The sequence below is a fragment of the Thunnus albacares genome, chromosome 5 (assembly GCF_914725855.1).
Source record: "Thunnus albacares chromosome 5, fThuAlb1.1, whole genome shotgun sequence".
Lineage (NCBI taxonomy): Eukaryota > Metazoa > Chordata > Actinopteri > Scombriformes > Scombridae > Thunnus > Thunnus albacares.
The window spans coordinates 22,725,589-22,741,784 of NC_058110.1; the positions used below are offsets into that span (position 1 = coordinate 22,725,589).

A 16,196-nucleotide genomic window follows, 5' to 3' on the forward strand; every position below is an offset into this window, starting at 1 on the left:
AACAGTGGGGACACATTAGGCTACTCCACACATATTATACAATACACATCACAGCTTCGTAGTTGATGCACAACAAGCAATTTTGTGTGTGAAACCATTGAGGCAGATGTGATGATGTGAAAGGAAGAAAATGACTCAAAAAAAGAGAGATCGGGCAGAGGAGTGTTAAACAGATAGGTGTAGGTGTATGTACGCATGTGTGTGTAAGGGGTTGACCGAGCAGTAGGATGGATGTCATGGGGAAAGAGAGAGGAAGATGAAGCTGTGAGGTTGACGCTTTGCTCCCTTTTCAGACAGTTTTATAGGTTTCTAATCTGGGTCTGGATGAGGAAGGAGTCTGCTGCAGCTCTGCCTGTTTTTCTGCTGCTATTAATAGACAGATTTCTGAACCAGTGCTGGTTCAAGTTCACTTTTCAAGGACATTAAAATGTATTAATATATCCTGAGCAATGAAAAAGTCATGGGTTTCAGTCATCTAGACTAATATTCCACCACTTGAGAAATTATTTTTACACATTTTCCTCTCTGCAGATGAATGGCAGTCATGTTTATGTTGGAACAATACAAGCTGATTGATTTTTATCAGGAAATAACTCATCTTTAACTGGTTGTTATCATTTTTGAAGGCAGCGTTTGTAATCTGAATTTATGCTTAAAAGCTTGTCGTCCGTGCATGAGGTCATGTGCATTTAAGTGTACATGTCAGCAGTGAGTCACTATGGGTCATCCTTTGTGTATTTATTTTTGGCCTGCAGCTGGTCCTTCCTCTTACGGCTGGTGTGTTTGTGTGAGTGTGAGAGAGAGCACAATAGTGTGGGCATGCACGTGTATCTATGATGTTTTCTCAGCCGTCGCAAGATTGCCACATATTTGGTCAGTCAGTCAGTTAGGATGTTTTAGTCAACCTTGACCCACATGTCTGTTCCTCGGACATGGTTTCATCATTTCTCGCTGGATTCATTTCTAGCTGTCACATTGTTCTCTAGGACTGAGCGAGCTGTCAGTATTAGGTCTGAAAATTACTTCCTTGACCTGTGTTGTCACAATATACAACTGTGCACCTTTTTGAAAATATTTTCTTTTCCTTGCTCAGAGTGAGCGATGATTGTTTTCAAAGGGAAATTGCTCATTTGAGAGAAAGAGACTGGAAGAAACAGGCAGACAGACTCAGAGAGGGCAAGCTCTGCATCCCTGCCACTCCCTGCTCAGTCTATATCGTTTGAGTGACTCTGATGAATTATGGATGAGGCTATAGATCGCTGAGCTCAGCTCTGCTCCACTGACCCACTTAGAACACACATGCACACACAATTCAAATCTGATCACAACCTCCTGGGAAATATTGTCATATTTTCTCTCCACTAATAACTAGAACCATTCCTCTCATACTTATATATGTCAGTCAGTAGGAATCCTAGGAATCCTTCACTGATTCCATCTATCAGAAAGTCTCCTCTTCTCTCGGGGAGATTACCTCCACACCACTGAAACAATATTACAGCAGGCAAATAATGCAGTTGTTTGAAAATGTCCCATCGGAAATTAAATAGCATCACAGATAGGCTTAACACAGATAAAAACACACATCTTTCATTGTATGATATTATCTACCCTTAACTCCCACTTTTTCTAATCTCTTCTCATAATCTCTTGACATATCATATAACCATAAGGGTTACAACATTTGCCGCCCTCACTTGTACCATTTCTGCTGTTCATCTTTGACACATCCTCCCTTCCTCCCTGTGTCAGCCCACGAGGCACCTGCGTGCCTTGCTTTGAGTTCCACATCAGGTCTGAATAAAGTTACATAAGGGGCTGCATGTCTGTCAGTGAAAGGAGTGATAATAGAAGAATGTAATAAAAAAAGAAGAGAGGTATTGACAGGAAACCTGTCAGGAAATGGTTGCAGACCAGTACCAGTCAATTGTCCATACGGCAGATGACAGACTGTGTGGCACCTTTTGTGCTTTAGCTCCCCCTAGTGGATTGAGACTGTAGTTGGGTATAATACTCCAGGAGACTTTAAGAATTGTTGCAATATTGTTTCCTGTTTTTTTGTTTTGATGTGTTTACCCGCTGTATTCAATATGGCGGTCGATATTGCGCATTAGAAATGGAGCAGAATGAGAAAAGCACTCAACTTTCAAACAAAGCAGAGCAGAGTTTGATCATGTCTCAACTCTTAACTTTCACTAGGGTCATAGGCCTTTCCCACAGCATGCATACAGGCATCTACTGGACACCTAAATTGAGCTGGGCCATCATTTATGCTATTAATTACACCTGTGCTTTTCATACTGTGACAGTAGAGTCAAAATGTACGCTGTCATAAAGGCCAGAGTGAACTCTAACCCATGTATTTCCTGAGTCACCAGTTCAAAATGAAATGGAAATAACGGTACGATTGTGAGCATAGTTTTGGAGCCTCGGTGCACGAGATAGCCACCATTGTTTTGTTAGATAATCTGGACGGCCAGTGAGAGAATGCCCTCTAAGATTCTCATTAGATAATAGCTGTTGAGCGCTGATGAGAACTTCATATTAGCCAAATGCCATTCCTCATTATCTGTCCTCCTGTTATGAAATGTACTGCTTCCTATTGGCCTAATTCACACAGTGGTGTCTCGCTAAATCTTCCCTAACTTTGCCCAGATTTCAGTAAGTCTGTTTTTAAAGTGGGCAGTGAGGTCAGTGTGGGGCTGTAATGTATGCTATGGGATTTGAGTGGAGAGGACAAGAAAAACTGAGAAGGGGCCAGACCGAAAAATCTGTCATGGCCAAAAAGCTTGGACTGATTGTTCTAGATCCATCATCTTCCTGCTTATGAATACGCTGGCAGTGTGTTTGGACCAGCATGCTGTCCCATGGTACTCTGGGTATTGTGTAGCATCCAGCCAGACGAACTCTGCATTTTGGGCTAGTGCCCTTTCTCTTTCCATGTTGCATAACCAGGATGGGTTGAGTATAAACAGACGCAGAGCCAACAAATACCAACCACCACCAAACATTGTCTGTCTCCACGTACCCTCTCTGTTCTCTTTCATGTACACAGTCTGTTTTCCTTTACATTCCCATTCTGTTTCCCTTTATGTACACACTCTGCTTCACTGTACATACACACTTTGTCTCACTCCATGGACCCACACTGTCTCTCACACATATCATATCATCACCTGCACATTGCCTCTCATACCTATAATGGAAAAAACAGAAGAGCAGCATAGTTGAGAGATTTAAAAAAAATGTGATGATGACATATTGGCTGATTTTAACATAAACAGATAACATAAGTAAACAGAAATTTTTATTGAAAGAATTGTGACTACAATCATTTGTACGGAGCCGGACAGAAATTACTTCAGAATACCTCAAACCTATGTTTGGCATTTCTGCACCGCAATTCTTGTTACTTACTGGCCAACATATTTGCCAATATGGATATATCTGATATCAGCTGAACAGCCCTGATGATTTTATCAGTCTAGCTAGGTCAGTTGGTATGCTGTGTACATGTATTTTCCCATGTCTTCTCCCTACACTTTCAACATGCATAAACAAAACACCAAACAGATGTGCCACATTCACTGTCAAAGGTTCAAATATTATACTGTGCCTTAGCGAAGCCTTATATTGTACAAGTGCACTGTATATTCATGAACACTTACTTGTATCTGGTTGTCCTAACCTTAGATCAGCTATAACACTTTGATGCTACTTCTTCTATAGAAAGTAATTCCAATGGAAACAGTGAGGTCTGTGGATTGTCCAGAGTAAACAGGAATTTTTTCTGGAAAGACATGTCACTGTTTAAGTTGTTCATATGTCATTCTGCAATGTCTTGAGGCCCAAAAATCCCAAGTCAAATATCTCAAAAGTAAGTGATAAAATTAGGATCTTTTTTGTGTGATTTGGATGAATCAACATTTTAAACATACAGAGTACTGATCTAGATACTGCCTGAGGAAGAGCCCCAAGCTAGAAACACATTGCAATCCAGAGTAGCTGCAGATCCAAGCCTCCTCTGTGCTCTTTATGTCACTTAGTGCCTGCATTTGTGCACATATTGAGCATATTAAATTCTCTCACTTTTTTGCATTTCACAGCTCCCCTCTGTTTTTCCTGTGCGAACATACAGTGTACCCAAATGCTACTAACATGACACCAACATGCTTGAACAGAGGTCTGATGTTATCACTCTTATCTGTTTCTAGACAGGGGACTGACAAACATTAGACTGAGAACACTTAATTGTTTGGGTTGTTGTTATTGTTGTTTGTTTGTTTTCCTTCCTGCCTGCCTGTTGTAGATGCCAATATTGGAGTTGGCTACTAAGATTCTTCACGCCCTCTGACCTCACTAGTCATAATGGCCCCTGTGTTTAAAGTGCCCAGTGGTTTATGTAACTGCTAATAGAGCCATTGATTATACAGCAGCTTAGACTAGGGAGGAGGGCTGGACAGCCAGGGTTGGACAGGGGGCTTCTTTTTATGGGGAAGGTATTGTTCAGAAAGGCCTGAGCCCCGAGTCACGGTTGTCTCTTCTCTCAGGCTTGAATTACCCCCAGTCCGTGCAGACAAAGCTCTCGCTCTTCTGCCTTTACGTAACCTCGCACACCCCTAAAACCATGCCACAGCACACCCCATCACAATTTACAATCACATACTGATACATACCATAGTGGACTGTGGTGTTGTCACTGTAAAACAATGGTTAGGTTAGTTGGTTGGTCAGTTGGTTGTATTCTCCACCTTAAATCTGTGTATATTCTCACTCTCTTTCATTTTGTAACATTGCTTTCATGGATATAGTGGTTGGACTGGGTCCATAAAAGGGATCAAGAGTGTGTTCTTACATTGTATATGAACTACCACCTAACACTACACTAAATTTGACCACAAGTTTTGTTAAATCTAAACATAGATATATATTTTTGGGAAAGAAAAAACAAAACAAAATAAGTCTTATAAAATCATATGGTAAATAGCTTTCACTTCTAATTTAATGCAGGTTTTATGTTCTACTCTCACTCTATATGTGGTCCAGTTACATCAGAGCCAGTCTCTTTGCTGTCTCTTCTGGATTCTCCCAGAACATTTTGGCTGTGTGGGCCGGCTGTGGTTCAGAGGTAGAGCGGGTCATCCATTAATTGGAAGATTGGCGGTTTGGTCCCCGGCTTCTCCAGTCCACATGTCAAAGTGTGCTTGGGCAAGATACTGAACCCCAAATTGCTCCAGAAGGCTGTGCCATCAGTGTGTGAATGAATAAGCATTTGAAACTCGTCTTGATGAGCAGGTTAGCACCTTGCATGGCATCTGTGTATGAATATGTGTTTGAATGAGTGAATGTTGGCATATAGTGTAAAGCACTTTAAGTGGTCGGAAGACTAGAAAGGCGCTATATAAATGCAGTCCATTTACCATCTGTGTGACACTCGCCTGGCCTCAGTTCAGCACCAGGCTCTGTCCTCAGAATGACAATGAGTATTATGTATCATGAGAGTCCTGTTGCCTCTGTCCACTGGCTTAGGAAACATCTCCACACAAGTTGTTCTCTACGCCTTTGTGTATGAGCTCATCGGCCAGAGCATTGTCCATTCAAAATGTACAGTACCTCTGTTGTCAAACCAGAAAACCAGAAAAGTCATTTGAAGCCATACTTTTATGTAAAACATGAGATTTTTCATACATTTTACTGGAGTAGTTTGATACAAAATGTTGGCAATACTGAGAGCTTCAAAACAGTCACATTTCACCTAAAACATAACAAAGGCAGAATTATCAATAAATGACAAATGGCTCCCATTAGCATCCTAATCAAGTATAAAATGTTCTCTAAAATATGTAATTGCTGTATCTTAATTTCAACTTCTTGTCTCCTCATAATACTTGATTTCAACAATAATACCAGTGTTTGTCTTTTGGGTTTTTTTTGCATGCAGCCCAGCCCACACGAAATACATAGATACAGGTTACTACTGTATAATAGACACAATAGATCAGTACAATCACAAACTAAGATTGACAGTTTAGATCTGTCAATCTTAATGTAATTACTGGTTACTGTAACAACATCATTTACATAGGTCAATTATTTTTAGTGCTTGCAGTGTAAGAAAATATTCATGTTTAAAGTAAAACTCCAAAATGTGTAAAGTCAAATGCAGGCAAACAAGGCCTTAGAACTACTTTTTATTGAGAGAATGACTGAATAGTTCTCTAAAGCCATTTATCATAATATTCTTTGTCTTTTGCTCCAGTCTATATAGTTTGTTATTTATGTTTTATAGAAAATTTCAGTAAGATTGTAACAATTTCAAATCATTTAAATAAAATGCACTGAACAGTCATTAGCCTCAATGTATGTCCATAACATTTTTTTAATGCAATATTGCGCTACTGGTGCTTTTTAGACAATGAATTTTGGATAAATATCATTCTGTGTTCTTGTTCATTGTAATAGAAGTTCCTAAACTATGGATCATATGATACTATTGTAGCTTTAAGTGCCACTGTCAGTGTGTCATATAATGAGATAAGCATGCTTGCTCTGGATTGGCTGTGTACATCGCCAGCTCAGCAGGTCATGTCCTCTTAACAAATGCATGAAATGCATGCGTGTGTAAGTGAGTGAGAGAGAGAGAGATCTTGTAAATGTGATGTATTCATCAAATTGGGTCATTGTTTTGTCTGCAAGGAACATCTGTCTCAAACCCATTAAATGAGACTGAGACTGGAATTATAGCCATTTTTTTGCTGACCTTGTTTTCACATATATTCTTGATAGTCTTACACACTCACATATAGATTGATCCACTGTAAGCGCCATAAATAAATTTAATGCAACTTGTCTTGGCAGGTTGTAAAACTCAGATCCTACATGTGTCTCTGTAGCCTTGTCACCATTCAACTCTATATTTCAATGGAGAATAAAACAATAAAAAATGACATCTAATGAATGATATCTTTGGGCAGTCAGTAACAAGATGTGTAATTATCCTAAATCTTACCTGACAAATTGTACCACTGTGTCTGAGATTTCATATTTAAGTTGAATATTTAATCCTAATTCATTTTATTTAATTATAGTGCCCCATTAGGCCTATTATTTTGTATTTTTCAAACTCTGAAGTGTATTGCAAAGATTTATCATCCTTCCAAGAATTCTATTACCATCTCAGTTAACACATAGCTACCATTCATTTCTGTCAATGTAAGTAATACCTAAGGCAAGTCACAGCTGTTCTCTCTATCCCCTAATTTTGACCAGCTAATGTGCCACGAATATGGTAAAACTGCCCTTGAGGCTTACATCTCCATTTTCTTTTTCTTTTCGGGCATCAGTCACTTGTCAGGACACGAGTATACACCCCTCTGTGAATTAGTCATTATGGAGCCACTCTGCTATTTGGGGTATGCTATTAAGGCATGCGACCAGAGAGTGTTTAAAGAAGTCCTGAGTCACCCTGAAAGATTGAGTATTCCTGGACTGACAGAAGCTGCTGGGGGGCCACATAGCTGACATAGGAGACTGTGACCTCAGGCTGGAATGACACTTAGATATATGTCACACACTTATCTATGTAATGCATTCATCTCTGAAGGGAAGCTGTTAGTCAGAAGATCCGGTGTGGGATTCCCCTATTTGACTATTGATTGATAGTTAAGTCATCAGTAAAAAGAACACCTTATGATGTGTGTGTTCAAAAGGCTGAAAAAATATACAGTACCAGTCAAAAGTTTGGACACAATATAGACCATTTCCATTGAAGGGAAATAAAGGGAATATAGCTTTGGTGACGTGCAGCTTCAGAATAACTGACACTGTTTTGCAATGCTCTGGGCTCAGACTTAAAACCACTGACGCTGCCATGTGCCCTTTTCATTCAATACCGGGGTCAAACCTACACATCACACACTCACACTGCCCTCTGAGCAAGTTGGGTTTGTTCTTACATAAGCAGCCTTTTCCCTAAATCCTACCCTCTCTCTCTCCTGGTCCCCTAACTCCTCCCGCTTTCTCATTAAAGCCTGTATTCATGCCCCCCCACCCCCCCTCTCCCCGCCTCCTCTCGGCTCCTGCACAGAAGTCTTTAGCAGCCCTTGTCCTGCCTTACCCCCTACGCTCCCCGCTTTGCTTTTTCTCCCTAATTGGTTTGTACACTTTTGGAAGTGATGGCCTCACAAACACCAAGATTTTGTCATTAAAACCAATGAGGCTGAGCTCATGAAATGGTGCTTGTGGCAGCATTTGAATGTGAATTTGCTTGTGTTTAAATGCAGTGAGGGTGACCACTGAAACTTTTTGATGATGACCCCAGTTCGAAGTGAGAATAGCCACAGGGTTGTAGCTGAAGTGTATAGTTTCATATTGAAGTGACATTTTACTAATGAACTGTTACATAATTTAGCGCTCACAAACGTGATAACCATGCTGTCGCTGTGAAATTGCGGTAGAATATTACAAAAGCTACGTCGAAGCGCTTTTTTCCACAGTGGATAAGTAACAGTGACGCGGTCATACTGTAGGCCGTTGTCATGTGTGCACACATGCAAAGTTTTGAATAGCAGCTTTGTGATCATCATATGACTGCATAATCTGTGTAATCTGGGTTTTTTCTAGGGTGCATGTTTTTTTTTTTTCTTCCACCTTAAACTAAAAATGTCCACTCCTTTTCATCTACGTGTTTCATGTTATACAACCCATGTGTGAAAAACACTCGAGACATTTCTGAATGCCACCTTAAGCACAGTTCAAGCGTTCAAGATGTGTTAATGGTCAGGAAGAACACTCGGTCCAGCCCTGTTTGTTAGCAGGCTCCAGAGGGTGATTCATTATAGCATGATCACTCAGGAAACTGATTGGCTGTGACAATCAAACTGTGTTATAATTGAAGCGAGGGAGTGGAAGATTTTTTTCTCCTTTCTTTCTGCCTCAGCTAGCCACTGTTTTGGGGCTGAGCTGGCCCAGAAACTCCAACAGAAGAAAAGCCCCCCTTCTCCCCTCGTGAAGCTTTCTCACAACCCCTCTCTCCTTTGCTCCCTCTTTCGCTCCGTCTCCCTCTCACTGACAGCTCCTGGTGGGCTCTTTTTTCCCTGTCTGCTCCCTCGCTCCCCTCACATCCGTCCTCTGGGTCTCTGCCTCTCTTTTCTCCCTCTGAGGATTTTATGCCCGACGAACTCTTTGAACAGTTAACTTCACAGTAAACTCTTCCTTCTTTTAACCCTGCCTTCATCCAGCCCTGGAAGTTTTCATCCGATTAACTGCCTCAGCTCTGCCACCCCAAACTCGCATCAGACTGACCCTTTGCTCCAGAGGAGTCCTTGTTCTCCCGCTAATGCAAGCTGTCTGCGGGAGTCGTGCTCGTTGAAGCGCATGTGTGCGTGTTCCATAGGTTCTCTGGCGGGTGCTGTGTATTGCAGAGCGTGTGTTAGCACTGAAGCGTGGTCATGGGCTTTGAGGAGCGGCTGCTCTGTGAACCGGCAGCACAACACTCTGTAGACTCTGCGACTATCAATAGTCATGGTTCATTGCTGGAGGGACTGAGTGCTCTATGGATTCTGGATATCCAATCAAGCCAACAGTAATTCCTAAGAGTCTCTACTTTCTTGTTGTCAAGTGGAGTCTTTGTTCAGTGGACTTTGAGTCAAGTGGACTTTGTTTGGGAGAAATGTCCTGAGTGATGAGTGGTCTCCCAGGGCCACACTCTTCCCCACTCCCTCGGCTGTGTGGTTATCTCCCAAGGGACACACAAACAGAGCGACAGACCAAACAGATTTACAGTCCAAGCCGTTCACATGCGTCTCCCCACCATGGAGGTCATCCTCAACCTGGTAACTGCTGACACCCCCACCACCGTGAGTCTCTGTCTGTATATAGATTGTTTGTTCATTGCCATAATTTTACATCATTTATGTTTTGGGGTTTTGACTCATTTTAATCACTTCCTCAATGATTCAACCCTATGCCGTCAATCCAGTACATTTGTGTGCATTGATATTATTGTTAGATAGCTGCTCACCTGTTGAAACGGTGTGTTACATAAAAACCTGTGTTTCGTAACTAAATATGGCAGCGTGTCAAACCCATAAAAGGCGTTTCAAAAATGTAGAAACCACAAAATCTGGTATGAGACCATTCTCTTAGTTTAAATAAGGTTTTGTTTTGAAATCTTTGGTATTGAAAGTCTTTGTTGTGATAGTGGGGGCCTAGAAAAGCGGCCTCAGTGTTTTTTTTTCTCTTTCTCCCCAGACCTGTACCCTCAGCGGCTGGTGTATGTTGCTTTCTTTTGGATGTGAAGACGAAGGGCTTTTCTCACACCCTCATTCTTTAGCAAATGTACTGGCAGGCTGTGTGTCTGTCTGTCTGTCTGTTTTGCATAATTATTAGTGCAACTTTGTGTTGTGTGCCAGTTCATGAGCGCATGTGTTGAGTAAACTGCCCCTTGTCCAGCATTACATGCAGTTATGTAATTTTCCATATCTGGTGAATGGGCTTCATTGTTGCCACATTGGATCCCCTTAAAGAAAACAAAAAGCGGATTTCCATTAAAAACATTGCTTTTGTGTCAATTTCAGCACTACGTAATTTGGCATGCCTGGATGGGAACTGAAACCATGTGGAAATGAGAAGGGGGGTAGCAGGAAAAAGATTTATGGTTAGATATGGCACAGATTTGTCACATACACTGATTTTTAAAAAAAATCGAACCAAATAACAATAAACTAAGTGCAGCTGCACACTCCATGGACCCATACACACTGCGCTGCCTACCAACGTCATGTCTGCTCGACCACCAAAACTGCACACCATCAAGCACAAACTGATAGATATATCTGTTTAATAAAAGACCTCGGGATCACTCAGTACTGTCATGTTGTTGCTATGACAACCATGTTCACTTTCTGATACCCAGACTGCAGGTCTAAAGATCAAACCAACTAATCAGGAGTGTGAAGTTCAGTCAGTCAGAGCTGATTGGCTTCGAAGGCCAGCAGAGGGTGAGTGATGAAGTCAGACTGATACAACCGGTATAAATGCAGAGGAGACATCCATAATGCAGAACAACTCTTCAAAAGGTGGATGGATCACGGACTTAGGCACAGCTCCGAGCGTTCACTTTAAAACCCTGTTTCCTATGTCCACTGTGGATCCGAGGTCTCGTCTCTCATGGATATTGGACTCTGTAGATAAGCAGGGTTGGAGAGCCAGCTAGCTCAGCCTACAGCCGCTAAAACCGTGATGTACCGTGACATATCAGCTCTGCACCTGAAGTTACAGTGTCCCTGTAGCATCATACTTGCATCTTGGCACGTTAGACCGCTGCTTTACCGTAAATGCAAGCTGACATCACAGGAAGCTCACAACCTTTCAGCAGGAATGCGAGGCATAACAACCAACAAGGTACTGTGCTTTTGCACTCACACGTAGAAATAGAGAAAACTTAACCTCGACCGTAGAAGACATAAAGGTTTTCTGTGTAAAAGATAATAGAAAGAGGGTGACAAAGCTTAGGCGTTTCAGACCAAAATGTTTATATCCAAAACAATCATAATCCACAGCTCAATGCTGTGGTTTATGGTTGCCATGTTTACACTAAATACTCTTATTTAAAAAGTATAAAAACTTTCATTTATTACAAATATTATTCATTTTTAATCATGCTGTAAAACTCCATACATCTTTAAACAATATGCAGCAGTCAGGGGAGGAAGCGGGGTTCAAATTCCACTCACCCTGACCTGGTCAGGGTGTAGATATCCATCAGTGTGTGACAAGAGGTTTAAGTCTGTTTCCACTCTTTGTCCATCAGAACATCTCGACATTAACTGAACCTTAATTCACCTGAGTCATCTGACAAAACAACAAACAAGACTTAGAGGAGAATAAAAGGCAGGGAATGCGTGTCTGAATCTAGAAAGCTGAGAGACCCACCCCCCCCCTCTCTCCAAAAAAAGGAAATGTCTTATGACAGCATCAGTCCATTTTCTGTTCTATGACCTACATTGAATAGACAGACAGGAATTTGGGGCATATGTGTATTCAGTGTGGCTGAGAGGGATTGATATGGGGCAGTACAAGATGTCCTTGTTGCGTGTATCTAATTATGAGTGATGCATATCTAACAACATTAGCTTGGTAATGCTTTCTAAATGCCTTTTTGTGTTAGACGTATGGCCGTAGGTCTGAGTGTTTAGGTTTGGCTTGGCTTTTCTCAGGCCTCTTGTGGATCCAAGGTAAGTCAGGGTTGCCCTTTCATGGCTCTAACCAGCTTTGCTTGGATCAGGGGCTGTTGCACAACCAGGCCCACCAGCAGGCGGACCCAGTTTGGAACATAGGTGGGGAGCAAGAAAAGTGTCCTTCAAGAATGTATCTGTCTGTGTGTGTGCATGCATGCAAGGAGCCATGGGGCAGGTGACAGGTCCAAGCAGGGCCTTTGTCTTTCCATCTAACTGATAAAGTCTAATCAAAGAGAGAGATTAAGCAGCCCCCCCACCCTCGTTTACAAACACACACACAGATTCCCTCATTAGACTACACATTCTCCAGTGATGCAGTGCCTGTCGCTCCTTGCTTCAGTGGCTCAGCACATCAACATGTTTGGCTCTGTTAACCCTGGGAAATTAGCCTAATCCTTCAGCTCACCATCTTTAATTACATGCATGATTAGTCACAGAAAAACTGGGCCATTTGGGGATGACACTGATCGTACAGACAATTCCAATTTGTTCACTGTCGGTAACCGGAACTCTGTATCTGCATCAGAAAGCCAGAGATGAAAACATTGCTTTGCTATGTGTGGTATGAAAACGGTATCTATGGTGAGCCAGTATGAAAATGAGATCATAACTGAGCAGGGACCAGTCATAGAGAATATATGAGCTGTAAAAAAAGAGTCTTCCATGGTCATGGAAATCACCTGATCGACCAGCTGTGTGTGGTTCATTTACATAATTGAAGAACTCTGCTGACAGTGGATTTTAAGTGATCAATGGAAGGGTGTTGATTTGGTGCCAGTGTGTGCAAGTCACCAGGCCTTCTTATCACAGTTTATAAAACCTCTATCTGCTCTACATTACAGGGCACTTTAGTTCGTAAGGTTGAGTTGACTTGTCCTTTGCCCTCTTTATCTATAACTTTTAGTCACATATTTGATTATGCAGGTAACTTACTAATCTGTGAGACGAGAGCACAACTGGAAAGTCTTCAAGTTTACTCCAGGGAGTTCACATTTGAGTGTCATGAGCCCCTCATTCATTCTTGCCCACATGAAGCTATTAATAGTGTTTTGTTTATAACCGAGAGCAGACCAGGTGCTGCTTTGAAACGTCATCTTCTTAGTTCTCTACTGTGCCAGCCCAGCAGGCTATTCTAGTTCTCTTGATTCATTCGATCTCCTTGGCTGCCCATCAAGAGGATTTAATAATGATTCGACTTACTGTACATAACGTTTGTCAGCTAAATTGACCCAAGCAGTTGTGGGCCGTCTTCTGTTTAATGCTGTCAGTAGTCAACACACACACACACACCGCTTCGTTTTAAAGCTAAATTACCAATTTTTTTAGGTTTCCAAGTATTCAGAGGAACATGCCCTAGGTTAAGCGTGTATGTCTGGCAAAAGGATGTCAGACTGGTTTTTCTTGCCCTCCAGTATGCCTTGCTATTGGCTGGCACAAACACAGACTGGGAGTTGATGTAGTCTCACATTGCATCCCAGACTCCCAGTCTGCCCTTTTAGCCTCTTGTTCAACTTGATTATAGGATTTCGCTTCACACATTTAACTGTCTGATCGCAAATATTTGTTAGCCTCGCCCCTGTAATCATTTTATTTTCCAACACATTGCGAAATATATCAGAAAGCGAGCGTTTGGGATGTTTGTTTTTGTGGTTTGCTGTGGGAGTTTGTGTTGTGTTCCTCCATGTAGTTCATTCAATTTTTATTTAGTTAAAAATGGCATAGATAAGATCGGTCATTATTAGTCATATGCACTTATGCATATATGCACAGGGAGTTGCACTACCTGTATCCAGAACATAGTAACAGTCTGACCAGTATAAGGATAGTTTGTCGTCCAACTCTTTCCTGTATGTCATAACTATATGTTTGAGTGTGCTTGATACATTTGTTTACCTGTGTATTTGTATCTCCTTTGTGAGTATATTGAGGGCTACCTAGAACCAAAAACATTTCCTTGTATATGTCATTTTACTTGAACAATAAAGTTAATTATTAGCTTTATTATAGTGGTAGTATCAGTTATAAAGTGTTGCCACAGTATTATTATTTGTTTGTGAATTTTACTGGTCTCTCAGTGAACCTAATGCAGTAAAAAAAAAAAAAAGTCCCTGACTGAGCAGCTATTTGTGCTCTCAGTGGGGATGATTGACGGCTGCCTGCCGTGCAGCTTAGAGGATGATGTCATTTTTTTAGCTGTGAGGGGAGGGAGGTGAAGGGGGCGGGGCTTCCCGCTCTGCCCAGTTGACTGAGTTTCAGGTGCGCTTCAACTTTCACAACAAGACCGGCGAGTTGTCCGGCGAAACTTGAAGGGATCGGCACGGAGATTACACAGACCAGGATTGAGCTGTTTAACTTCACCAGAGTGTCAGCACAGATGAAAATACACAGCTCGTCTTTACTTTGTGGAAAATGCACTGGGAACAATTTCTCCGTTTGACTAATGGAAAGGTGAGCGCCGCTTTTTGCGCACGTTGCGGTATAAAAACGCTTTTGTGGCAGAAAATGACTTATCAAAGAAAGCTGGTTTTAAGTAGTTTGTCTGTACTTAAAATCACCTGGGAGAAATAAACTCTTAACAGGATTTGTGGTTTTGTCCCGGATGCGTTGTGGTCTGTGTTGTTGACTGTGGTACCTGTCATCAATTAGTCATGCCGTTGCTCACGCAAATGAACCTCTAGTGCTTTTTGTTTTTACCTGTCATGGTGTGGTAATACCGACAAGCCTAGTGCATAGGAAGTGATTATGTGTTGCCAGTAGATCTCAAGGTGAAAAACTGTAACTCTCTCCCTGGTCCCCTGCCTTTCTGTGTCCTGGCTTTGCTTCTGAGCCCCCATGGTGCGCTGTCAGGTTCAGCTGCTTATTTTGTGTGCATGCTCAGTGATGAGAAGAATATTTTGATCACAATCCCCCTTGAAGCATGATTAGCTCCAGCAGTAACACAGTGTTCTGTGTGTTCTTCCCTGAGGTGTTTGAGGAAATGAATCACATCTTCTGTCTGTGATTGCAGGTGCTAGGTTCATCATCCCCGCAGGGTGGGTTTATCTAGTTTTTATGAAAATACAGGAAAAACACAATTTAGATAGTGTCTTTGATTTGTACACAAATACTTTGTGGCCTGTTGACAAAATCAGGTCACTATCTGAAAAGGAAACACAGACAAATAGGCGTAATCTGTGAAACTGATGTAAACAAAAATCTAATATCCTGTCAGTCTTGTCCTATACTACCTGAAAAGAATAAGACAGAGATTTGGCTGATGATCTTATGATCCTGTTCTTGCCAGTTTAACCAAAGAAAAAGAGACTTGTGATAGATGGATTTACATCTGGCTGTATTAAGTTTTGTATGGATGTGCTGTAGATTATGAAAGTCATTGTTTTCGTGTACTTTCTTTTCTTTGTAAATCCCGTATTGCAGAAATATTACTGCGCGTCTTCCTCTTCAGAGAAACTGACCGCAAGTGGCCTTGTCAACTGACTCAATTTGCCCTCTTTCCAGGCGACTGGCTGCAGAAATGCAGAAGCCTTAGTTTTCAGTGTGTGTCAGCAAAATGACTAAGAAACCTCAATATGCAACTCACACTTTTTCTTCCCTGTTTTTCCCCCCCTTTTATTTTCCTCCCGAATCCCTCATTTCCTCCTCTGACCCTTTACCTACTCCAATCTCCCTCTCTTTTCTTTTCCTGTCTCCTCTCTTCAGATCGACCGGCTGGAGGTGAGCGGATTGGGCCAAACACCCCTGGCTGTGTCATGTGGGGCAGACAGTTCATACTCGACGGGTGAGGATGGCACCCCAGACCCTCAGCGTACCAAGCAGGCAATCGCCCAGCTGCAACAGAAAATCCTCAAGCTCACAGAGCAGATTAAAATCGAGCAGACGGCCAGAGATGACAACGTCGCCGAGTACCTCAAACTGGCTAACAATGCCGACAAACAGCAAAGCACACGCATCAAGCAG

General features: G+C 41.8%; 1 protein-coding gene across 7 annotated transcripts in view; it reads left to right on the forward strand.

Moving 5' to 3' along the window:
* Window positions 1-16,196, forward strand: part of tmcc1a (transmembrane and coiled-coil domain family 1a) — a 43,850-nt gene that overhangs the window by 21,299 nt on the left and 6,355 nt on the right. For 5 of the 7 annotated variants that reach the window (XM_044351400.1, XM_044351401.1, XM_044351403.1 and 2 more), the window contains one exon: window positions 15,939-16,196. In XM_044351400.1, the coding sequence (XP_044207335.1) occupies window positions 15,939-16,196 (258 nt within the window). Of the gene's footprint in view, window positions 1-9,051; window positions 9,858-14,495; window positions 14,688-15,938 lie in introns of those variants that run through there. The other 2 variants (XM_044351404.1, XM_044351405.1) reach the window with 2 other exon arrangements.